This window comes from Aulonocara sp. 'chitande type north' Nkhata Bay, linkage group LG2, assembly GCF_057382095.1.
Source record: "Aulonocara sp. 'chitande type north' Nkhata Bay isolate Kocher_YH1m ecotype deep benthic linkage group LG2, A_spYH_male_GT1.1, whole genome shotgun sequence".
NCBI classification, from domain to species: domain Eukaryota; kingdom Metazoa; phylum Chordata; class Actinopteri; order Cichliformes; family Cichlidae; genus Aulonocara; species Aulonocara sp. 'chitande type north' Nkhata Bay.
Window position 1 is genome coordinate 22,431,682 of NC_141345.1, and position 25,697 is coordinate 22,457,378.

Here is a 25,697-nt window from a genome sequence, read left to right on the forward strand (position 1 = left end):
TTTCAATTATTAAAAATAGAAATGCAATATGCAGCTCAAGTTTGTTTGCGATCATTGCCTTTTCTCTGTCTTTCGGTCAGGTATTATAATTGTGTGCCCTTTGCTGGCTGTGTGTTCGTGGGGCCGTCCAAAATATGCCAGCCCAGAGTGAAGACCTTTGAAGAGTTGCCTCTTGAGATGCATCCACAGAAACCTCCTCAAGTAAGCTTCTTATCCTCTTATCAGCTATCGGAAAATGTGAACTGACTGGTGACATTTTCTGAAAGCTTTTTCAGACTTAGACATTATCACCTATGTTTATTACTAAAAATGGTCGTTCTTGGTCGAGACAGATGTAGCACCTGCGTCAACCTGTGTCTTTTTTCCTCTAGGACAACCAGACGGACAGCGGGATGGTTCTGGCCTCCGAAGAATTTGAGAGAATTGAGCACAACCACGGGGGTGTTGTCTTGAAAAGGTTAAATGATATGAAAGCAAAAATCTGAATATCTGTGAAAACTGGAATCGAAGCACTAGACGTACGCAGCCAGCTGTTTAGTCACACCATCTGACATTTGGACCGCTACACACTAATTTCTCACCATGAAACAGCACAATGACTGTCGAGTTAAAGAAAAACTTTAGAAATGAATGCCTTTATGCTCCACATGTTTCAGAGTCAATACGAGAAAACATTTGCTTTCTTTTGCTCGGAAACTGCAGAATAGTCACCCGCTGCTTTATGTGGAACGAAACTAGATTTGCAAAGGAAGTAAGCATCAGTGCAGTCTCGATCTATGCATGGGTAAGTGGGAGTAAACAACTGTCTGAGTCATTCAAACCTGGGTATTAGCAACATTTTGAGAGTTGCAATGTTGTAAAAAGCCAACATAAACTAAAAGTGAAAAAAGCATGTTTTTATGGAGAACTTACTCCTACAGTAAAGTGTAGGAGGAGCCTATGTGAGCAGATGCTCTGATCAAAAAGGAGTCAAAAATAAATAAACTATCCCATTCTTTAGAGGATATATTACATAATATATAATATAGTACGTATATTAAATCAGTGTGTCAGTATCTTTGGTGCCTCTGAAAGTCTTTTGCTTAATAATGTCTTCAAGCAGCTGGGCTCCATCATTTTGCACAAATATTTCGTAAGTGTACATGCTGGGGATTGGTGTATTCGGGACTGTCTTGCAATAATAAGCTCATGGTAATAAACAGGGGAGTTCAACAATGATTATCTAGGTTATAGAGAATTGTATCAATCAAAATTCACAGAAAGTTGTTTAGCCTGAGTTGGGAGTCTGTAATTTTTTTCCTTCTTTCCTCAGTCGTATAAACAGTAGCAGCAGCACGGAGCCTCTGACAGCCTCCCACAGTTCCCCAGATCAAAGCCATGCCACAGGCAGCTCCAGGCTCCGGCCCAACTTCTTCAGCCAGCTGTCAGGTCAGACCTTCTACAACAACGAGTACGGACACCTGTCCGAGGAGGGCTTCTGTGACTTCTACTCCTCACCGAACACCACCTGCCCGGCCTCTTCGAATGTGTAATTTTACCAAAGATGCATAAAAAAGGGGTTTAACACAGACAGCTGAGGTTGAGGATGGTTTGCAGTAACATCTCAGTATTGACATGTAACTAGTCTTTTTTTTATATATTGAAGATCAGGTTTTAGATTCTCATGATTACTTTCTCATCTCGAAATCCTTCTTCTCTCAGACTGTTGCCTCAACAAATGGACTGAGCTACATGTGCCTGAAGTTCCTCTAACCAGCCACTGCGTGGCAGCATTATGACAAAAACAAACCACAAGTATTTTCTAGTCACACACATATATATATTTTTATCTTTTATATGCAGAGAATTCTTTCTTTATTTGTGCAAATTATGACTCATACAAGAGGAAATAAAGAATTTTATCTCCTTCTGCTTGTTTTTTCCCCAATGATGAATATGAATTTAGAGTTGGATCTGTCGTAAAAGCTGTACTTCAGTGAAGTGTCAATTTGTGTTTTGGCCCACAATGAGAAAGAGCCACAAGATCTGTGATTTAGTCAGCGAAGTAAACAGATATTTGTGGCATCTGTGTCATTCAGTGGAGGTGGACACACTTAGACTCACAACATTGCTAATAAGTGATGGAAGTAAACAGAGGGATGGAGGGGGAATAAAAGGAGTGACTCACGGTAAGCACCTTTATCAGAGCTGGACGCTTGCACGATGATAGCTGTAACAGCTTAACGCCCTCTTACAAGCTCACATCACAAATGACAGCCTGCAGGGTGTTGTCCCAGGCTGCCAGCTGAGGGAAATGAGAACCGGCTTGGTGCAAAGTCCACTTTGTGACATTTACAGCTAGGAGAGTGAGCGTATACAAAGTCAGAGACACAAAGGTGCCACTTTCAGCTTCTAAGAATAATCGTTACCATGTTGTTCAGGTAAAAAGTCATAATATGGCCTTCATAATTTGACTTTTTATTACAAATACATTTCTTGCAGTTTAAAGAAGCTAAAAGAAATAAAAAGACACCTAAAATTTTTAAAGCCAAAACTCGTTCACAGATCACTTTCTGAGGTTTTTTTGGAAACATGAATCATACCAGAGTAACCTTTATCGTAACCTCTGAGGACAGCGCAGGGATTACAGTAATTTGAGCGTTAAAGAGAAAAGGATGGTACTCAGAGTAGAAAAACAGGTTTTAAGGTGCTTTTAACTCAGCGATGATCACTGACATAACAGGGAGTGTTATAATGACAACAGAATAAAAGGAAGCAGAGGCCCTGATGAACAGGTTTGTCCCTTTTAAAAACAAACCTTTATTGAAACCACACCAAAATTATTTTTTGAAAAAAATCATGTACCATGTAAATAAACAAACAAAAAAGAATAGAAAAACAAACAAACACAGACATTCACTATATTTTTGCCATCACTGAGACTGAGTAGAAATAAAGTGGAAACTAGAGACTGTAAAGTAAACAATGATAAATGCTGCACCGATACTGAAACAAGCAGGAGAAACTGAAAAGCTTTCAGTGGCACAAAGAGAGCTGGTGATGATCCTGTACGGTTTAACAGTAAGCCAAAAGGCACACAGGTGGAATACTGGAGATAAAAACGACAGACCACGCTACATGACACAAAATGCTATTTGTACACACTACGCTTTAGATTTCATCCCGTCCTCTGCACGTTTTATGAACCCTGACAATACTTCCTTCACACGAGGACCAAAAATCTAAATTGGTCTCCTAATTTACAACACATCTGGCTGAGATGATCCTGTTTTGATGCCATTTACTCCCTGAATTATATCATTTCCTATACCCATGATTAAAAAAATGTTCCTTTGATTTAATATATGTGGATGTCTATTATTATTCTTTCGTGTCATTCTAAATATATCAGCTGCAACGTTTAAAGAAAAAAATAAAATACAGAATGAATCCCTGGCACACTCAGTAACAAAAGATATCATCTCCTCTCCTTTCCCCTCCTGACACTGAAGATGGAGGAAGCCGACATGTGATAGTCAGCATTCTCACGTCACTGGAGCAGAAGGAGCCCGAGAGGATCTTTAATAAAACAGACGCATCCCTGCAGCCTGGTAGTTAAATCAAGTGCCCGAGACTCTTATATGGACAAGGTGATACAATCTCCTGAAGGAGGTCGTTTCGGACTGGATTTAGCTAACAGGCTAGCAACTTTGCACTTATAAATAAGATGTGAGGAGAGGGTTGGAAACAGTCATCATGACATTTTGCCAATCTGTATCTTCTTCCAGGCCTCAGAAGCAGTGAAAATACAGGAGTCGATGATCCCCGCGACTGTGAACGTCCCTCCGACGATGGCACAAATCTACAAAAAAAAGAAAGAAAATGAAAAAACGATCCTGTCAGGCTTCATATTTCAGAGCTTTGATGTCTTCTTCTTAAGTCTCAATATCAGCTGGGCCTAATCCTATTTATCAAAACAATGCTCTGCGCCAACGCCACGGAATTTATAGGAATCCAATAAAAAGCCCTGCTGTAGGCTGACTCACAATCTTGAGCCGTGACTCATGATCACATTAAAAACACAGTCATCTCCTACCCATGCCTTAAGTCATGATAAACCTAAACAACACACAAGACGAATAATGGTGTAGCTCATCAGGCAGGCTGCCAACTCAAGCCTGACCGCATTATCAGTCAACAGGAAACTTTCTGATGAGGTGCTACAGGCTACGCCAAAATTCCACCGATGACAAAGGGAGTTGAGGAAGACAAAGGGAGTTCAGTGAGTTAGGAAATGGTCATTAAGTTTCATACCAACACCACGAAAGCTTCATTCAGAAGATGGTTAGACTTTGGTTAGCACAAAAACTAGAAAAAGGAGGGAACGGCTAGCCAGGCTTTGATCAGAGATCAACCCAGCAGCATTATTCTTAACCATGTTAGCAAACATTTGAACGGCTTATTTTCTATCTGTTACTGGGCAGTGAAGATGTTCAATCACAAAGCTGAGATATTTAGCTAAAATGCACGAATTTGTCTCCTCATTTCCCTTCCTTAAGAACAGCTTCTTGACCGCTACCCTTACACTGAGATCAAATTTTAATTCAACTTTAGCGAATAGCAGATGAATCAACTGAAGGGCCAGATGCATCTCTCAGGTCAATTTCTTCAGAACATGCCTGACACGTCTTCTGCTGTCATCTATTTCTACAGTTTTCTCATTTTTTTTAAGTCTCCAGCTCTTTGGGAATCACTTTGTTGTTGCGCAAATCCTATTTTATGCCACACGGCATAAAAACTTATCTTTGACATTTTTCATAGACTTAACTAAAGAAACTGGAATAAAGGTGCTTTTGTGATAAAAACAAAGTGCCTAAAGATACGATTTAAAATATGTTATTTGCCGAGTTGTCTGTTATGTGTAAACACAACACTAGTTCATTCACTGAGTCAGGTGCCTTTTCTATCCTTGAATGATTCATAGGTGGCATAACAAACAAACAGAAAAGGTCACGTACACGACTGAAAATGAGTGAAAAAGCAGCCAAAGTCCAGAGAAAAACTGTGAAAGACTTTCAGAAAAGCTGGAAAATTATTACTTAAGCCCTTTAAAAACAATTCAAGAATATCTGGCTCATTGAAAGCAAAATATAATGAAATAAGGTGTGGTTCAAGACTTTTGCACATGATAGTAAAAAGTTGATCTTTGGACTTGAACTTGAAAGACCTGCAATTCAAATAAAAGCGGCTTTTGTAAACAGCTTTGGGGCCGCGGGCTTTGTGTTTACTCACTGTTGTGATGAAGCGGTAGAGGGGCTGTCTCCGCTCCGTGTACTTCACTGTGATCGGACTGAGATCGTACCTGAACCAGATCGCTGGGATAATTCTTCCCGTGTGGCTGTAAGCAACATATTCCTGTGTGTGGGGGAAAAAAAAAAAAAAAAAAAGATTACAAGTGAGGAACTTAATCCCATTACGTTTATAAAATAAATCGGCACATATTCTCATCTACAGCGGTGGCAGTGGTGTTTGTGAGTCACTACAGAATCAGTTTCGGAATAAGTCACTCCACAGTCATAAATGATTCAATAAAAATGAATCTCAGCTGAATATTATTCCAATGAAGCAATCTCGAGGAGGCTACAATGTAAATTGAATTATTGTTACGAGCTGACAACGTTATCAGGCGGTATATATAAATCCATTTCTCCAAAATCAGTGCTGCAGTAACTGCCCGACACAATAATGTTGACCACATTAAACACATTTAACACAACGCAGAAGAATGTCGCAGTCCAAGCTCGGATGCGGGCCTCAGCTGGACCACTATTTACGCTTTGGAAATTAGGTTTTGGAAATATTTTGCTCAGGCCCTTATTGTCCCTTCTTCACAGCTGACCTGCAGTGTTATTATTCCACACTCCACTCCCAGCTGTCTTCCTACACAGTTCCAGGAAGTGTTTTTTCTTTTTTTCCTTTATGGTTTGTTGACATCTTGAGAGTTTTTCCAGTCACTAGGATTGAGCTTTCACTTTCAGATGAGTGCAATGTTAACACGAGCTATACGTGCTCCGGCCGTATGCCGACATGGACGCGCTGCCTCTATGATGAGAAAAGGTCATCAGCTAATGAGTGCAGGGATGCGGTACCTTATTGGCTACTGTGTACTGATAAGAGAACCTCTGTCTGCCTGAGAGGTCTTCATACACTGTTGGTACAATCTTCAATATGTAGTCATGTGAAGCAAGAGCTGCAAGAGACATAACATTAATTAAATAAGACAAACAAAGCATCTTCAGTATTCAAGATGAATGCTGTCTTTGTAAAACAAGTTCCCATGTAGTTCTGTCCAGTGAGTGTCTTGTGACATTACATCATCCTAAGCTACATTGCCAAAGGTATTCACTCACCTACCAACCATTGAATTCAGGTGTTCCAATCACTCCCACAGTCATAGTTGTATAAAATCAATCACCTTTAATGTTCTACAAACATATTTTAAAAATCGGTCGCTCAGTGAATTCAAGTGTGGTACCTTGATAGGATGTTGCCTTTGCAATAGGTCCAATCGTGAAACTCCCTCACTACTAAATAGTCCAGAGTCAGCTGTTAGTGGTATTATAACAAAGCGGAAGTCACAAGCAATCAACCATGAAGCACCTTGTAAGGTCGCCAACTTTCTGCAGAGTCAATCGCTGCAAACCCCCAAACTTCATGTGGACTTCAGATTAGCTCAACAGCAGTGTGTAGGGAGCTTCATAGAATGGGTTTGCATGGCAAAGAAACCACATGAAAGTCTTACATCACCAAGCTCAATGCAAAGCATTGGATGCAGTAATGTAAAGCACGTCACCACTGGACTCTAGAGCAGTGAAGACTTGTTTTCTGGAGTGACGACTCTGGCAATCTGGGGTCTTGTGCCAGGAGAACAGTACTTGTCTGACAGCACCATGCCAAGCGTAAAGTCTAATGAAGAGGGGATTATGGCTCGGGGTTGTTTTTCAGTAGTTGGGCTCAGCCCCTTAAGTTCTATTAAGAACTAAGGGCCCCTTCCTGTTCCAATAAGACTGCGTACCAGTGTGCAAAACAAGGTCCATAAAGAAATGGATGAGCAAGTTTGATGTGTGAAGAACTTGACTGGCCTGCACAGAGTCCTGAACTCAATCTAACAGAACAGGATGAATTAAGAGCGGAGACTGTGAGCCAGGCCTTCTTGTCCAACATCCGTGTCTGACCTCACAAATGTGCTTCTGGTCAAAAACTCCCATAAACACACTTCTAAACTTCGTGGAAACTTCCCAGAAGATTTAAAGCTGTAAACGGTGGGGCAGCATATAAAACCCGATGGATTAAGAATATGATGACACTCAGCTTCATGTGTGTGTGAAGGCAGACAAGGGAATACTTCTGGCAATATGGTGTACGTAAGCACTGTCATAAGTTGGTCATAATTATTACATTTGCTGTCTAGATACATACGATTAGATGACATCTTGTCTGCCCCTCCTAAAGCATTAAAGGCTCCTTGGACTTTCTGTACCTGTGTGACAATGAAGAGAGAAAAGATCTGTGTTAATATGGCAGTTATTCTTCTCCACTTTCTCCATCTAAAAAAAATAAATAAATAAAAAATGTGTCCCACCTGGAGCTTTTCTCCAAAGGCAAGCTTGTGGATGGTGTGGGTCATGTCAGGGCTTTGAGGCTGTGCTGTGGCACTATGTGTCGACACGTGGAAGTTTCCCGGTACCTGAACACAAATAAACACATTGAGGTGGGTTTGTGCCTAACACCACAAGCACCTGCAAGACATTTAGTTAGCTAATGAGGGAGCCTGAATGCATTTGGTTGGAAACTAAATGTTCCTTGCCTCCCAACCGCGCGTGTTTTACATATTTCCAACTACTCCCCCAAGCATGAGTGTCAATTGTTCAACTGCAGGGTTAATCACTGTAAATGCAGTGGAAAGACTGACGCACAAGATGCAGACGTGAGACAAACACAGCTTCATGGAGCCTAGATTATACGGATAGGTGTAACTAAATCCAAGAGCAGCCTCAATTTAGCGTAACTCAATTTAGACCCAAGAGGTTGGTGGGGGCAATCTCCATTTTTAACTCGAGTCCAACTCAAATATACAAACTGACATTCAATCCAAGCTTGCTTGTCAGTAAAATACAAATATCAGCCCGACCCAGTCCATCACAGTGTAACTACTGGGCACAGAAAAGCAGAGTTTTGCAATTTCCTGAAGGGAAGCAGTAGTATAAGTGATTCACACAGCATGTATGGATTAGGCTTCTCGCACTCTCAGGTGAGATCTTACTTTGTTGATGCTGAACTCTCCCTCAAAGCGACAACCATCACCCTGGTTGAGGGGAATCTTCATGGAGTTCTCTATGTGACCGACCTCGTGGCGTCCCATCTCATCTTGGATGTCCAAACCCACCACTGAAAGCAAAGAAACAAACTCAGACGAGTGCGAGGACGATCGGCCAATAAATCGTTTCGTTAAACAACAGAAAGGAATCAACAAAAAGAAAAAAAACAAACAAACAAAACAAAACAAAAAAACATTGACAGTTTTTCTGAGACTTGTTTTAGTGATTACTTTAATCTCTAAGATATCCGGAAAACAATGATGAACTCAAGTGATTTTTTTAACTCTATAACAAATATTTGCCTATTTTATTGATGAGTTTCAGCAAAAATCAGCAATCTGGGAGCATCACCACCTTCTGGTTAAATATGAGCAGCTGTTTGTTGTTGCTGTTTTATTTATTTTATTTTGAAAAACCAAACAAGCACTTTTTATTCAAAAAGAAAAAGAGAATATCTGATTATCACTGCACAAAGTGACCCACAGAGTAAACACACAATCAGACCATTTACGATACCCAATCACCCCCGTCTCCCCGTGTCGGTGTTTTTCCATCTAGACTTCACCCCTTTCTTTTAGGCGGCGGCACACATTGGCAGTGGCCTATTTTCAGAGCCTGCCTGCATTTTATGTCACCCACGAGTGCACAGAGAGAGAGAGAGGGATGTCTGCTTGATCTGTGCTAAAAACCTCCACATGCCGTCTGTCTGACCTTTGACATTCAAGACGGGATTCACCCCCCTCTCCATCTCTATCCAGATCTCAAAATACAGTGCATAAATATAAGTGACGTGTGTGTGTGTGTGTGTGTGTGTGTGTGTGTGTGTGTGTGTGTGTGTGTGTGTGTGTGTGTGTGTGTGCGCACCAGTGAGAGATGGTTGTTTCTCCTTTTTAAGACATTTCGGACTGGAAGCAGGTTGAAAGAAAGTGGAGGTTAGTATAAGGTTATTTACACGCGGATGTGCTTTTCCATGAAGTCACAAATCAAGGCGGGGCAACCGGTAAAGGTCACCGAAGAGAGATGATGTTTAACTCTGGAGCAGCAGAGCAGATAAACGCTAAAACCAGGGGATGGAAATGTCAGGTTTTCCATGATGAAAGAGCCTCTTCCTTGAAGTAAATTTGCAGCGGATGACAAGCTCTTTGGAAAATTGACTTGTGTAGAATATTAACTCGTGAGGAGAGAAACATTTCTGCTCATTACGTGCAGCTGCACTGTGTGGTCAAACCGACGTGTTTGAGCTGGTATTTAAATGGGACCCAAACTTGAGGGGGGAAGGGAAAGGGCTTCAATTTTGCAATTAAACAAAACGACCTATACATACAATCATCAAGAGCTTTCATTAGTAACGGCAGGGGGACGGCCTTTGTTTAGGCATGCCATGAGTGAGTGAGCTCGTCTGAACACATGGCCAGCAGCTGTGTGTCTGCGTGCCAAAGCCTCTATCGCACAAATCTGGACTTAATTTTCACTTAATTTTCGACTTAAGTTATAAGCTTTTCCATTTTTGGATATCGCCCGAGCTGAATCGATGTGTGAGTTTTCTGCGCTGTCCCGAGACCTGCCGGTGTATTTGTGCAAGCGATTTGTCATTTGGCATAGTTTTAGAGGAGGGGCTGGGGGAAGGCACGAGGAGCACAAAAGTGACCTAGTACCCTTCAATCGCACGTTACACAGACATCTGAGCGCAGGGTACGAGCCAGTAGAGGCGACTTAATGTGAAACACAGATCACATCTGTGTGGCAGCACGAGATTCAACAGGAGATACAGAGGATGCTCTCGTCTTATCTATGAGCATGCCAGACCAAAACTGCCAATGCAGTATTGTGAAATGTTCTAAAGCATGCCTCATTTCTTTACATTTTGCTAGGAAAATGGAAAATAGATGCAGCAGGTTACTGAAACATATATGGAAATACAGTATTATATGGCAAAAACAGTTCTAATGAGGTGGGAAGTCAATATTTAGTAAGGCCCCCATTCATTCACACAGCCTGAACTCTCTTAGACAGATCGTCTAATAGTTCTCTTTTTTGGATGTTTCTACCTTTTGTTCTGTTCTCTGTCAAAATGATCCCACGCTGCTTCAAAAATGCTGAAGTCCAGGCTCTGTGGTGGGCAATCCTTGACTGAAGCTGTTTCATTGTGTTTTTTTCTTTCCACCTACACCTTTACTGCACCGACAGTGTGTTTGGGATCACTGACATGCTGAAATATAAAGCTGTTGCCAAACAACACTTTGCAGATGATACTGTATAGTAAATCAAAATCTTATGAGACTTTTCTGCATTTATAATTCCATCAATTTTCACAATATCCTCAAAATAATTCAAATTTGGATTCATCACTCTATAAGACTCGTTGCCATTGATTTTCAGTCCAATTCTTGTGCAATTTGGTATACCTCAGGCTTTTCTCCCTCTTTATCATCATTAATAATGGCTTCTTGAGAGCACACCCTTTCACCGAGCCCGTTGAAGTTTCAGTGAAGAGTAAATGGATCAACTGAAGGTCCAGACGCATGCTGTGTCAGGTCTTTGATGCTGATTAACCGCTATTTTTAAAGCTAAAAATTTAAGTTTCTGTTATGCCTGGACACAAAATAGCTGATTTGTCCCTTGAATTGTTAAATTGTGCCTTTTCTATACTTGAATGATTCATAGGTCAGCGCTAAGTGGTTTTAAAAAAAAAAAATCATATGAACTAATAAAGAACTGAGGGCTTGCTCAAGACATTTGCACATCACTGTAGTTTTGAGAGTCTGTTTCTTTATCTAAGGGATAGTTTATCCTTTGCTAATATGACAGGTTAAATGACAGGGCACACAGTAAGCATGAGTCAGATAAAGGGGAAAACAAACTGTTAAAAGAGGCCTTACAAAGTGTGGAAGAAAAAATACAGAAACAGAAGATGTAATGCAAAGAAATAGATATTTGTATATATGTATATACTCACAATCACAGTGTAAGTTTGGCAAACTGATGTTTAAACTCACTTCTATCTTCCCACCACTGTCTTTATCGGGATCATCCACATACAGTTCATTTACACTGCAATGGATGGAGAAAAGAAAAAAAAAGGTTAGAAATGGTTAGAACAGAAAATCAACTTTTAATTTAAAGAAATGTGGTATTTTCATTAGAAAAAGACACTTTTCTCCCTCGACGTCATGCTATTGTGCGCCACTTTAATAGTAGGGGACTCATCTTCTGCCAAATTGCAAGGAGAGAGCATTTGTGTATCTCTGCCGGTGTAATTTCCTTTCTGTCACACCCTTACCAAGTCATTGCTTATTACACATTGCCAAGAGGCTGACGCATGCACAAAGCCAATTTCCTGTCACAAATTTGACTCCATTCATTGGTTACAACACTGGCTGGGCAGAATACATCATAATGAGGGCATTGACATTCATAATTAAGTCCCTGTTTGTGCCTGCGTGGTAACCAGGGAACTGTGCGTTTCAGCCGGAGGATATTACAGACGAGCGGCAGTACCTACATTTCAGTGGCTATGAATCCCGTCAGCTCAGACAGGAAGAGGAAGAGTATGAAGACACAGCAGAGGATGGAAACTGTGGGCAAAGAGGAAGAAAGTCAGAATGAAGACACTGTTCAAACCTAGGTCACTGGTGATGTCTCATATATCACTTCTTTCACATAGAAGTTACACAAGCTTTACACAGAATGATGCAAGTCAAATGATCTGGACTGACTGGGTCTTAAGGAACGGCTGACGTAAGCTATTGGTATTAATGAAATCACAGCAGCTAAAAAAAATAAATCCCTAAATAGCAGTTTTACTGACAGTGTTAGCCCTCCCATTATGTTGTTTTTTCTTTCTTTTAAAGAACCTCCTACAGTAATTACACATTAAATACCAGCACAGCAGGCGGCCATTACAGCATTTCTTCTTTGAGAGAGGTGATCTCATGCTACGCCTTAGTAAGCCCTACAAACAACATTTTAGGCTTCCTTAAACTCACACACTGACAGTCACCCAGACCAAAAATGGCTTCCACAAAAGAGGCTGAGCAGACACCAAAGTAGGAAAAATTAACTTTAACTGTTCAGTGTCTTTGTGCCGACATAAAGCCTAAGCTTAAAAACACACTAAAGGAGAAGCAGCCAGGTCGTCCGCTTCCCTCCATGTGCCAAACTAATCAGCCGAAGAGTCAAATAAAAGAGTGGCCATGTGTTTACTAAGATAAATGTGGAAGGAACTGATCTGTGTCTGTGGTCTATCTGGTATGGTGAGAGCCTTGGTTAGAAAGCTCTCGCTCAGCAGGTGAGGCATGTTTACGTGGCAACCGTCTCCTAGGTTCGCACAGTCACGTGACCTTGTGGTTTAGCAGGGCGTCACAGGCGGACCTGCGGCTTTACATAAGGTAATATTTAACCAACAAACAAGGGAGTGTCACTGTGACACATAGATTACGAATTCAGGTTCATTAAAAAACTTGTACAGTAAGTTTTCCCTGCCTTCAAAGGATGCAATATAGGACGATGATTACTAAAGATGAGTGATTTTTAATAGTCTCACAATGGAAATACTGACACCCCGAAATGATTTACAAAGACATGACATGACTGTCTTCTATTTACGCTCCAGCTTATCCGGACAGCTCGGACATTCTTTGGACTGTGACACAAAGGAATCGGCTACAATAACACCATGAATCAGTCACTGACATTTGAAACTAGCCCTATTTATGCAATCAGATGTGGCTTTTTTGTTACATCTTTGTTCCTTCTAAGGCTCATTTTCCCCACATAGCACAGGCAAATTTGATTTTTTATTTTATTTTTTTCCACATCAGCCCGGGCAAAAAAACCCACACAAATACTAAGAGAGAAAAATCTGACAAACAAGAGACTGTTACATTAAATCCAAACCATGAGTAGTTCCAGAAACCACAGTGGCCAAACAGAGCTTTTGTTTAGGGTAAACTGAGCCCTGCAGAATGTGCCCTGGGGCAACAAAAGCAGATGAGGGTCAAATATTTGGCCTTTTGTGAAAAGGCAGGCTCTGATTCTTTTTTGCCACCGTGGCCTGAATGTTATTCGGCCTGCTGTGGATGAAGCATTAACAGGTTTCTAATATCCCAATCTAACCAGTGGCGTCATCCCTAGACAGCGGATGGAGACAGGAAGGGAGTTAACTGAGTGCAGGAAAAACTTATATCCATTTCCTCTTGGGTGGAAACGTTAGTGTATAACTTTAGTAACTTCTTTCTGCTGTCCATACAGAAAATTATTTTTCTCTGCCTTAAAAGGGTCCAATACTGAAATAACACTTTTAGTTTATCCACTGTGTCATGAGTTTTCCTACTATGTGTCTTTGTCAGCTGACTAATGAATACGACTGCTGCCAAAAATGTGTCATCAGAGCTCTTGTCTTCTATCAAGCAGTGAATAATCAATATAGCCCCTGATTACACAATGACTTATTGATGACAAGTAGGAAAACTCATGACCTGACAGGAAAAAGCAGTCAGATTTCCACTGAGGACTCCTGAGGTGCCAGTGACTATGAGACAGCATGATTATTAGCATTTTTGTCATACCAGATGTGCTAAAACAGGTACTGCTCCAAGCTGTTTGCTTTTTACATAAGAGCATACCTCTGTGCTGACAAAAGGGAAGTACTTGAATCACAATTACTTGTCATCGTTTTCCTAAACATCTGCCTCCCAGAGCAGGGACTGGCATCTGATTCTATTTACTTTTTATGTTCAAGCTGAAGAAGAAGGTTACAGACTGTGAAGCCCTGCTAGGACTCAAATGTCATTTTGAGTTAAGAATGAGGCGGTTTAAAGACATCAGAGTAATCAAAATAAAGTACTGTGCAACAGTCTCGAGTCACCGTTAATTTCTTTGTATTTTAACTCCAAGGAGCCAGACTTTATTGTAAGAGAACAATAGTTCCTCAGGCTTTCTGAAGGTCTTTCTATGCTTTTCACTGGACATTGGCTGCACATTTGTCACATATTTTCAGTCTACTTCTCGCACCCGACCGTTTGGAGAGAGGTACAACAGTGAGTGTCTCGTTAGAATTACTGCACCCACTTTCCATGCAAAATATAAAGCAATGTGTGGTGGATTCAGAGCTTTGTACAGTGCTCTATGTTAAAAAAAAATACAAAGTCCATTATGCCTCCAAAAACAAACTTTGGATTAAAGTGTGTGTGTGTTTTGACTAGCTGGTGTATTGTATGCCAGAGCTAGAATGTAATTAGCATAAAGATGGGCTAGCTATAGATGAAAGTTTTTTTTTTTTTTTATTTCTGGTTGATTCAGTCTGGTTGATTAATGACAAGCAAATGTTCCTGTTAATATACTTCAATTAACTATTGCTAAAAAAGTGAATCACTAAACAGGTGAACAAGCCAAGAGGATAAATGATGCTAGGTTAGCCCTGCTTACAAAGCTTAGCTTAAAAAAATAGTTTTTAGCAGCTCTGATATTCAATAATTAGTATGTTTCTACTTTTTTTTTTTAATGTAAAGTTGAGCAAGTTCTTTTTATTATAGTGAACAAAAATAGTATGTTGTAGTTCTACTTTGTTGCATACCTTTATTTCATTTGAGATGTCTATAATTGTGAGTCAACTATAATCAAAAAGTGCTGTGTTCATTTTGCAACACCCATTCTGAACTACTAAAATATTAATACTAAAGTTACTAAAAGCTACACTGAAATTAAACACTGACATTTACACTAAAGTGAACTGATTGACTCTACTATGGAAATAAGCTGAGGCCTTTAGACTACGTCCACACTAGCCCGGATAGATTTGAAAATGGCGTTTTCTACTGAAAACACTCCGCGTCCACACTAGCATTTTCAGTCATTTTCACAGAGCTGTGCGTCCACTTTGAAACGGCCGAAAACGCTTACGTTCCAGTCCTGCGCATGCGTGAAGCGCCAGATGATTCGGCCTGCCTCATTTCTGTCAGCCGTTTATTTACTTTCCGGCTCTTTGAAACGTCGCAGCAAAAGGTTGAGGAAAATTTTTTAAATGGACTGACAATGAGGTGAAGTTGTTGCTGCGAGTAACACAGAAGTACAAAGTAGCAAGAGCGAGTGAGAATTAAATAATTTGAAGAAAAGCTAATAGTTTTGCAATCTTCATTAGTTTTTATTTTTATTTAGTTTTGACTTCAGATTTTCAATTTTATATCAGTTTTAATTAGTTTTTACCATTTGTTTGCTAGTTTAGTTTTTATTTTTATCTTCTGCTTATCCTTGGGTATGTTGCTATTCCAGCTACCATACCCTGCACACTGGAAAGGTCGCCAGTCTGTCACAGGGCTAACACGCAGTGACAGACAACTCGCATTCCCACCTATAGGGAACCTATGGGTTATTAAAAAATAAATAAAATTAGGGCAGATGAACAACCATTGATACCAGGCAACTATAAAAGATTTATCTTGGCCCCAATGAGACTATTAACTCTTGCAGCACTGGGTCTTCGTAATTTTGGTTCAAGTGATTTGCTAAACTTTTGGAAGGCAACTGACTCACACAGTTGTGTAGATATCCCAGGCTCAATAAACATATTCACCAACGCTTCCTCTCGCTTGTGATGTTCCTGCGAATTGACCAACTAGCAGCCATTGGGTCGCTGTTGGAAGCACTGCATTAATGTTTTTTGTGGAGTTCACTTGGGATGCATCACGCTGCCTTGCCTGGGGCAAGCTTCTGTTTCTGGGGATGAGGATTGGGCGTGCTCCTTTACCTTCTCAAGGTAAGCCTGGTTAGCCTTCTTGTGCGAGCTTTTCAAGTGCACTTTAAGGTTTGTGGGATTTTTTTTTTTCCCTTTAGAAATGCACCACATAATTTGTCTCATTCCATTACAAGACACTTGCTTTTATCTAAAACACAATCATATTCAAAGTAATCTGAAATTGGACTGTAGCGATTTCTCCCGACTTTTGCTGACACGATTCTGCGTGGGACGGAGCAGCAACACAGACGACTCTACTAACGTACTTGCCACCTGCTGGCATAATGAGACACAGCAAGAAAAAAAACCTGGAAACTACACTTCATTTTCACCCTAGACTATTGTATGACACACACACATCAATGAAAACTAAACACATTTTTGCTATAAATTCAGTTAATTTTAGTTAGTTTTGTGAACACTCATTACAGTTTTAGTTCGTTTTCCTTTTTTTGCAAAGTCTTGTTTTAATTTTTATTTCCGTTAACGAAAATATTTTTTCACTTCTAGTTTTTGTTATTTCGTTAGTTTTTGTTAACGATAATAACCTTGGTACAAACTGATATTAATCTTTAATAGGGCTGTGAAAATTGAGAGCAAACAAAACAACCGCTGTATAATGCCCTCTGCTATCTTTGTTTAGTTGGTCACATGACTGCATCACATGACTAAAATGCATCATCATTTTTAGAAAGTCTACGTTTTCACTGTCCACACTGCGACGCAAACGCACAGTCTTCAAATGTATTCATTTTCAAAAAGCCGTCTCAGTGTGGATGGGAGGCTAAAACGGAGAGAAAACGAAAACGCATTAGTGTAGACGTAGCCTTAATCAGCACAAAGATAGCCCATACACACAAATCTAAGCACCTATGGCACAAACATTAACACATGCCATCTTACTTGTTCAAAATATGGTTTATCGCCTTTACACTTTGGTTTGTGTTAATTCTCACTCTAAGTCCTGCAGAGGCAGATTTTGCTACCAGCAGCCAGAGCAGTCAGAACGAGTGTTTTGGCTGATGTCAAACTACTGCAAGCAGCTGTACAGTCACGAAGGATGACCTTTTCAGTTAACTTTCACTGGAAAAAGTGATTACGTCTCACATCTTATTTTGCCACATTTTGCATCTTCCATTTATAGAAGCAAGATTCAGGAATTCCTTTCACATATGTGGAACAAAATCCCCCCCAAAAAAATTACAAAAAAATGAAAACCTTAAAGTAGATGCTCATAACTTTGGCCTGTGAGTGAAGGACTACTCACTGAAAGCTCCTGTGTATGTTGGCTGGGTGAGATCCTTTGGCACTTTCCTGTAGATATCAAATCTGAGGAGAGACAAAAAGAAATATATAGCAAATGTAAATATTATGTGCTGAAAAACGTTGCACATTCTGTACCCATCATGCCTTGCGATATTACAGAAGCGCGGTGGAATGTTAGCTTTGGACGTCCGCCATTATATATAACAGATCCAGACGGCCAACCGCAACACATACAAACACACACACACGCACTTTTACAGGGTTACAACCTCTTCCTTTGAATGTCTGCTCTGTAATTATGAACTGACCCCAACAAAGGTCTAACACTCCACACATACACAAAGCCAACAAAAACACACACAGAAACATAAACAAAAGTTCACCGACAATTTTAAATCACATGGTTTCATCTTCTTGGCAGTAAGTGGATATAAGAACTGCTGATTTACTCTCGGTAAAATCCTCAGTTTAACATTTTTGGATATTTCTAAAAATACCTTTCTTAAACTGCTCGTAAATCAGCGTTTAAGAGATGGGAAGATCATTTCCACCTGACACAATCGACTCTGCTTGTGAAATACTGTTCCTGCCAATTTTAGGAGCTAGAAAAAGGAAGGAGAAAAAATCTGCTACTCAACACCAAAACTATTTCGGTTCAGGACTTCTTGCGCTTGTCCTTTTTGGGCAGTGAAAAATCTTTTGGCTGACTGTGCAAACTCCTCCCACACCCCGATCTCCCCACTCAACTCTCCTTAGCAGTCTCCTACCAAAACAATCACATCTGTCTACATTTCTTCCACTTAGAGCGTCCAGAAAAATAATCACAGCTAATGCAATGCAGGGCCGGGAGGAAGTATGAGGGTGGGCTTCCTGTAATCCACCTCTGTTTCTTCTCTCGATGTTGCATAACCTCCTGCTTTAACGCCTTTGTTTTAATGTGAAGCACTCCTAGATCCCAAAACTCTCATTCAGCATTCCTCTATGTGTATATCATCACAGTATACATCCATACTAATGTAGATAGATAATGTGCACTGCCTTTCCTCACATGACAGGTGGAGCAAAATGATATACATCCCCACCATGTGAAGGCCTTGTAAGTCAAGTTCTAGTCTTTTCCACGTCTTTGGAGTTTATTCAAGTATTTCTTACGCATTCTGCGGTGTAGATGGTATGAGTAGACTAAGGCTGAAGGCAGATTGTGGTCATAGTGGTATTATTTGGAACAGAGATGTTCGAGATATGTATTCAGCCACTGATAAGAACGTAAAACAACTGAGCTCATTTTATGAATATGCGAGTTGTGCAGTTTGTCAAGTTCAGCATTATGGCAGGAAAGGATCATTTTACATAAAGGAAGCTCATCTGGAATATATTTGGATTATTCTTGGTTATACAAATACAGGTTTTTTTTTTTCAGCTTAATTAGAGAAACAGTTCAGCTACATGCACATGTATTTTAGAAAATTGACCTTTTTCTGTGCATTTTTGCCTTCTGTACACATGTAAACTGAGCTTTTAAAATACTCCTTGTTGTCTTTCAGTGTCAAATGTGTGAGCCTTTACCATCTTTTTTTTTTTTTTTTAAGTCAGGCTTCTGATTGGCTAGCATTTCCATACAACTAGTGTTTTATCACTACTTGTGTGCTCCTGACAATGCATGACATTAGTTCTTGTATTTTCATAAGGCCTGAGATAGTTTCCATAGCATTGCTTACGTGGACAGGATTTTTTTTTTTTTTTTAAACAAAAGCTATAAATTCCCCTTATAAAAACTACATGTGTATCTGTGGATCTATACATATACATAGATACACACATAGAGACAGACAGACATATACATATATACACACACACACACACACACACACACACACACACACACACACATCTTTGTTTTTAACAGTTGAAGGTGTTGGAAAAAAAAAAGAAAAAAGAACAATATGACATCACTATCACTGACTCCACATACAATATTGGCTCAAGTATTTCGAATTACACATCATCTGATTTTAAAAGGTGACCCATGTAACCACACTATTCACTAGTTAAAAGCAATGAGCTGCATGCAGACACGCTTCCTCGCTCACATACGTCATTTTGCTTTGACATTAAAGTAAAAACATACTGTGATCATGTCATCCTACTGGAATAACACCGCTGTTTCACAAACAGTGTCCCGCACTTCAAACCAGGGGTAGGTAAATAAAGGTCTGATTTAAGATTATACCACAAAAGGACAATAATAGACAAGGCCACAACACACAACTTTCACTTGACAGTAACCAAAATGAGTTGTGTTTACTGCCTCACAGCTAAACTATTTCCTTTTTTTTTTTTTTAAAGAGACTTATTGTAACATTTTTAAACAGTCCTACAATGTGTTCACTCTGAGGTGACAAAGGTTAATGAATTCATTAGTAAAATGAATATGTTCATTACACTAAACAACAGTTTAGGAGAAATGTCAGACACTAGTAAAGCTTCAACAAGTATTAAACAGTTAGCATAAATGTTAACCTGGTTGTCACACATGTTAACTTAAGCAGTTTAATGATTTGTAATTAGCTACACTAGCCGTCTGTTATCATCATCGTAGTGGCTAGCAGAAGTAATTACTGCCGGCTGACTGGATGGAATATTGAGTAGTGACAGAGCAGGTTGTGGACACATGGAAACAGGTGGGTCGCCTGCTGCGCAGAGCAGCGGGGGAACCGTAGCTGAACTGAGTAGAGAGTCCAGAGTGTGGAGAACTAATCCGAGAACATAAAGAGTGGAATCCAGAGCAGAGCAGAGCTGCAGGCTTTTCGACTTTTAAAGTAACTGGTTAAAAAGTTTCTTATTTCCTTGATCGCAGCTTCAAAATGTAGTCAGTAACTTTATTATAATAAAGTACAATTTATAAAGTTAAACCTTTTAAAGTCAGCAATTTAAAAAAATATTTAAAAGATCCAGGAGTTATTTAAATTAAAGAAAATATACTTTAAAGAAAAACATGACTATACACCTACTGAAGTGTAAAAAAAAAAAAAAAAAAGACTGACATAAACTTTCACTATATGTATTTTTAACCTGTGCGACACTGTGGTTTTATCAAACTATCTCTACTCAGAACACTTCATGAATATTTATGATGAGGTTCAAGGGTTCACATCTCAGTGTACCACTTACATTCGTAATTTCCTGAATTACAGTCAACACATCTCCTTCCGTCACATCTCACTGCTCAGATGTTATGTGATTAGGGAGGACATGATGTACCAGCATCTAGCTGTTAACACCATGACACGAAAACACAAGCCTACTTTTCAAGGGTCTTAAATAAATAAGCCGAATCTCGGCAATGACTCACGGTGAGTCAGTAGTTCGTTCCATGTATAGCCGAGTAAACCCACATTACAGACGATCAAGGTTCTTCTTTTCACACCTTACACCACAGAATATAAGCAATACTTCTCTCTTTACGTAGGTAACCCAACTGCTGTTACGATAAAGTCATTACTGCAATTATTGAAAAAACAGGGAGAATCCATATTAAGCCTCTAAAGTGACCATGTAATAAACACAGCAGATCATCGGGTTGGCTAACACAAAATGTCCTTGTGCCAATAAATGACATAATCTAAAGGACATTAAACTTGGGCATAAAAGCCTTTCGGTGATTCACTCGTTCCTTCAGTGACGCTGTTCGGTCATCCTGAATGAGATGATCCTCATTGTTGGAAGTTGGCATTTGTGGAAGAACTTTATTACTGTTGAAATGTCAATCTACAGCAGCTGAGAAAGATACGCATTTCTAGAAAAGACCAAACCTAGAAATTTACTACCACATATTAGAAGGGGAACACAAGACCGTATATGTGTACACCATCCTGCTGCTGGGGGAAAAAAAAAAAAAAAAAAAAACCTAGAACACCAACTGTACATTAATCCAGAGCTTAAAATAGTCCCTAACAAATACACAAGTAACTCTTTGAGGAAAGCTGTGTGTCTTTTTTTTTAAAGAAATGAAAATGTGTACATGCAATTAGGTTTTAAATTTTAAATTAGCACCTTATTATTTTTGCTCATCAGATTTATGAACATAAAGGCAGAAAAACACCAGCTTCGCACTTTAGCTTATTTGTTGTGCGCTTTGAAATAAATAACATGCACATTCTGGGAATACATCCTACTTTTGTGGATGGTGCAATCTATGGTAGCCAAAAAGTGTTACACACCCTCACGCTGGTGACTAACCCTGCAGTATTTTTGAAAGGACAACACCTCGAAACAGTTACTCAAGCCTTTTCTAGCTGTTGCAATGCGGGTTTTGTATGATCGAGGCATCAAGCAAAGCATCCAACGATGAGAATCTGACCTCTTGTGACACACAGTTCATCCAGAGTGTTTTTTCTTCTGTAGTAAAATCATTCTGTCAGCACAACACAGCTGTAATCTTTGGAAAAAGATGACAGACACTGATTTCCAGTTTGACCGTGCTGTTGATCATTTTCATCAATCTGTCCGATTTTTCTGCGTTAACATTCAGCACAGCTATACAGCTATCTGAAAACTGTGATTACTTCACATTAAATAGAGCTGGAGGATTATCTGAAACATTGTCACATATGAGCCTTGTTGGTTCCTATTGACCTATCAGCAAATGACATCACATTTACTAATGGAAGCTGTGGCTCAGGACCTGGGATGGGCAATTGATTTTTCCTAGGGTCCATGTGAGAAACTGTAACTGTTGCGCTAGTAAGCCAAACTCAATTCTGCTCAATATGAACTTTCTCTCTTTATAAACTGCTACCAGTAAGAATTAATGTTACAATTAGGCCCTAAATGTGACTCCCTGGTAAGATTAACTGCACAAGCTCTGCACAAGAGACAGAGCGGGTCATCTGCTATTCGGAAGGTCATGGTAAAGTTGCGAAAACGTCCTTGGGCAAGGGAGTGAACCCCATACTCCTCCAGATGGTATAGAACAAAGCACTGTGTGAATGGGTGACTAAAGCTTGTAGTAAGGGACGATCGTGGCTCAAGAGACTGGTGGTGGTCAGAGTGTCTGGGAGCCTCGCCTCTGTCAGTGCGCCCCAGGGCAGCTGTGGCTACAATGTAGCTTGCCATCACCAGTGTGTGAATGGGTGGATGACTGAATGTAGTGTAAAGCGCTTTGGGGTCCATAGGGACTAAGTAAAGCTATATACAAATACAGGCCATTTACCATTTACAATAAAAGGCACTTTGAGTGCTCGGTTAGAACCAGTCCATACTCAAATATTGTGCTACATTAATTGTGTGTGTCAAAGATAGTGTTTTGAGAATTTTTTTTAAATTTAGATGGTAAGAAACCAACAGACAAACAACTAAAAGGCACTTGAATAAGCCCAAAATGTAACAATGCAATCCACAGGCAGGAAACATAAATATTATTAACAAGTACAAGCACTTTACAACTTAATTTGCTGTCAAAATAAAATGCATAGAAGATATTTTGTTTATGACTTTGCTAAATGTTTTTCTTCAATATAGCAGCTGCGTTGTTAAAATACTGTTAGGAAATGACTTTTGTTGGGTCTGGTGAGCAACAGGATAACTGCAAAAGTAATACATTACTTATTCAGAGCCTCTGAAGAGATACGTTTTGTATGTGTTTAATTAGTTTCCAGAACACGCTGCAGTTGAGTTTATCAGATACCATTTTAGACTCTGTATAAATGTGTGAAGTTTCATCTCTGTGAACTTAACAGTTGTGACTGTGGATATGGCAGATTTCCATTCAAAATCTAAAGGCTGGCTCAAAATGTGTTCTTACTAAATTTGTCTTGGCACTGGCAAACAGGATGAAGTGAGCATTATGCAAATGGAGAATGCAAACATCCTGTTTTTTATTCTAACTGGCCGTACTCTATTGATAGGTTTAACAGCCCTGTAGAGAAAGTGTGGCAAACAAGTTTAAGTTGCAGATTAATAGCTTGAATGGCTCTGCAATGGCTGTGTTCCGGTTTCACTGTTTATTGGTGGCTAATGACTGAATGTTTTGATGTTTGTGTACTGAACGTGCTACACAGTTTCTTTTGTAAACCAAACCAACCGTGCTGATTGTAATCGGGCTCACGTCTGGCAAAGCTGGTCGAGGACATTTGCACATGCGCAAAAAAACGAACCCACACAAAAACCCGAGCATCACTGCGGCGACTTAACGAAAAACCCGTGCATAAAAAAAATGTTTCTTTTTAAAGAAAAACTGAGCTCGCTCATGTCAAACGCAACACATCATTGTGATAACTTTGGCTGCCTCAGTAGCATGTGATGCTGAGCCAACTGTTAATTCATCTAGAGCTCACAAACAGCAGACCACCACCACCACTTTCCACTTCATATCCCGCCACAAAGAACCGGAAGCCCCCCGTACTCACCTCCTAACATCGAAAGTCATGATGTTTGCACGTTGGACAGGGGCGTTAAAAAGAAGAAAACTACAAACAACAGGAGACCATACTATCTTCAACGCTACCGGTTGTTCATGGGTACCGGGCTGACGTCAGCTTAGGACGCTTTGCAGAAGCTGATTGGCTAAGATGTACTTCCTGTTCACTATGATTCTTCTTCCTCCGAGTGATGCAGCCGTATTATAATAGGCCGAAACATGAATGGGAAAACGTTTTTTAAATTAAGAAATAATTAAAAATTAACATTAAGATTAACAAAAGATGAACTTGTGCAATACGATCACATTTTTAAAAATAATTTTATTGACTGAAAACTATAGTGTTTTTTTTATTTATTTAGTAATGTGAATTTTATGAGGAAAAGGAATTATGAATTTTATGACAAAAATGGGCAATACAAACTGCTCAAAACTCAAATTTAATCCAGTATTATCCATGTGTTATGCTCTTACTCTTATTTTTCGCTTTCTTTTTTAATATGTGCAGCAAGAGAACAAAAATATTTTAAAAATGTTAAAAAAAAAAGTATGTACTACTCCAAGTCTCATTCACCTACACATTTTAAAAGTAAATATTTAGCTGACATTCACATACACCCTCACTGCAGTGATGGATGAATTGTGGGTAACTCAGGGTTCAGCATCTTGCCCAATAAAACTTTAGTTCATTCTTTGATTTTCCCAGTTGGTCTGCACTGATACTTGTGTAGCACTTTTCTGCTCATTTTCTTACAACATGCCTCAATATACAAATTCATACAAGCATTATGTCATCATGAGAACATAGCAAGCCAGGAATTAACCCACCAACCTTCTGATTAGTGGCCAACCAGCTCTACCACCTTTGCCAAATTGCCATAGAGGAAAAGGTTCTCTTCCCCTTTTTTTAAAATAATGCTAACAACTCCTTCTTACCAAGAAATGAAAATTTATAAACATAAAACTCTGCCACCTCAGTGGCTGTATCTAAGGAGGACTCTATCAGAAGGTTGGTGGATGAATCCCTACATTCTCAAAGTATCCTTATGAAAGAATCCTTGGGCAAGATCCACAACACCAAGACGCCCCCAATGCATTTGTGTGTGTGTGTGTGTGTGTGTGTGTGTGTGTGTGTGTGTGTGTGTGTGTGTGTGTGTGTGAATGCTGAAACAACAGCTGTATGAATGTGATTTGGTGAGTGAGACTAGGAAGTGCTTGTAGTGCTAAACTTGAGTAGAAAAGTGTTTTAAAAGTACCAGTCCATAAATTATGAATAGAAAACTATTATACAATTGTACATATGACAGGTAAAGGTAGTTTTGAGTAACTTTTTAGGAGTCCAAACAATAGATTGTTTTAAAGAAAGGTGTTATTTAATAAAAGAACATGGGTTTTTATCATTACTGTTATTCATGTTGTTCTTACTTCTAAAAGTAAGTAAGACACTTTGCCCTTCTCCCCCCCCCCCCCCCCCCCCCCCCCCCTCCCGCCATGGCGAGTAACTACGCACATTTGATCTGGCAGTTTTACATCAGATGCTCTTCTTGACGCAATCCAGAGAGGGTTTTATGTCTTTAGCTGGAATCAAATCAACAACCTTTACGCTTGCCAAGCAGCATGTGTTAACTACTACTTTGCTCGAGGCGTCTATGTGATATAAATCATATTGCCATTCTAATAAAACTAATAGAGGTATTACTGTGCTAACATCTAATCTCCCACGTTGACTCCAAGTACATCAGCTGTGCCTTTTGGCAAGCAAACAAAAGCCTGCACATTATCTGACCAACACAGATTACCCTTCACGTGCAAAAATGAAAAAAAGGTCACCATGAAAGAAAATCAGCTGATGTGTAGTAAAAATAGATTTTTCAAGCAAAACAGCCCTCGGCTAAGCTTTTCCAAGTCTGACAAATGAATGGAG

The 25,697-nt window shown here is 39.6% G+C and overlaps 2 protein-coding genes across 3 annotated transcripts in view; one reads left to right on the plus strand and one right to left on the minus strand.

Annotated features, from left to right (window-relative positions):
• Positions 1-1,900, plus strand: part of flt4 (fms related receptor tyrosine kinase 4) — a 47,003-nt gene extending 45,103 nt beyond the window's left edge. The window contains exons 28-30 of the mRNA XM_086310508.1: positions 81-201; positions 372-457; positions 1,313-1,900. Coding sequence (XP_086166634.1) covers positions 81-201; positions 372-457; positions 1,313-1,532 — 427 coding nt within the window. The 3' untranslated portion in view covers positions 1,533-1,900. The remainder of the gene's footprint in view (positions 1-80; positions 202-371; positions 458-1,312) is intronic.
• Positions 1,901-2,487: 587 nt separating this feature from the next.
• Positions 2,488-23,916, minus strand: ergic1 (endoplasmic reticulum-golgi intermediate compartment 1). 2 transcript variants are annotated; one of them, XM_086310522.1, is made up of 10 exons: positions 23,763-23,916; positions 17,357-17,418; positions 11,860-11,932; positions 11,314-11,408; positions 8,303-8,427; positions 7,622-7,726; positions 7,459-7,519; positions 6,129-6,229; positions 5,272-5,394; positions 2,490-3,841 (listed from the first exon to the last, which is right to left on the minus strand). In XM_086310522.1, the coding sequence occupies exons 1-10, from the start codon at positions 23,780-23,782 to the stop codon at positions 3,734-3,736; spliced, it is 873 nt and encodes a 290-aa protein (XP_086166648.1). In that variant the 5' UTR covers positions 23,783-23,916; the 3' UTR covers positions 2,490-3,733. The 2 variants fall into 2 exon arrangements, with proteins under 2 accessions (XP_086166657.1, XP_086166648.1); XM_086310531.1 differs by lacking the exons at positions 11,314-11,408; positions 11,860-11,932; positions 17,357-17,418; positions 23,763-23,916 and adding an exon at positions 10,406-11,264 and having other exon boundaries at positions 2,488-3,841.
• Between the last annotated feature and the right edge of the window lie 1,781 nt (positions 23,917-25,697).

Coding starts and splice junctions, on each gene's coding strand:
- ergic1 (XM_086310522.1), bottom strand. CDS start 23,782: ATGACTTTCGATGTTAGGAG. Junction 7,520..7,621: donor CCTTTGGAGAAAAGCTCCAG/GTGGGACACATT, acceptor ATTGTCACACAG/GTACAGAAAGTCCAAGGAGC. Junction 5,395..6,128: donor AGTACACAGTAGCCAATAAG/GTACCGCATCCC, acceptor CCCCACACACAG/GAATATGTTGCTTACAGCCA.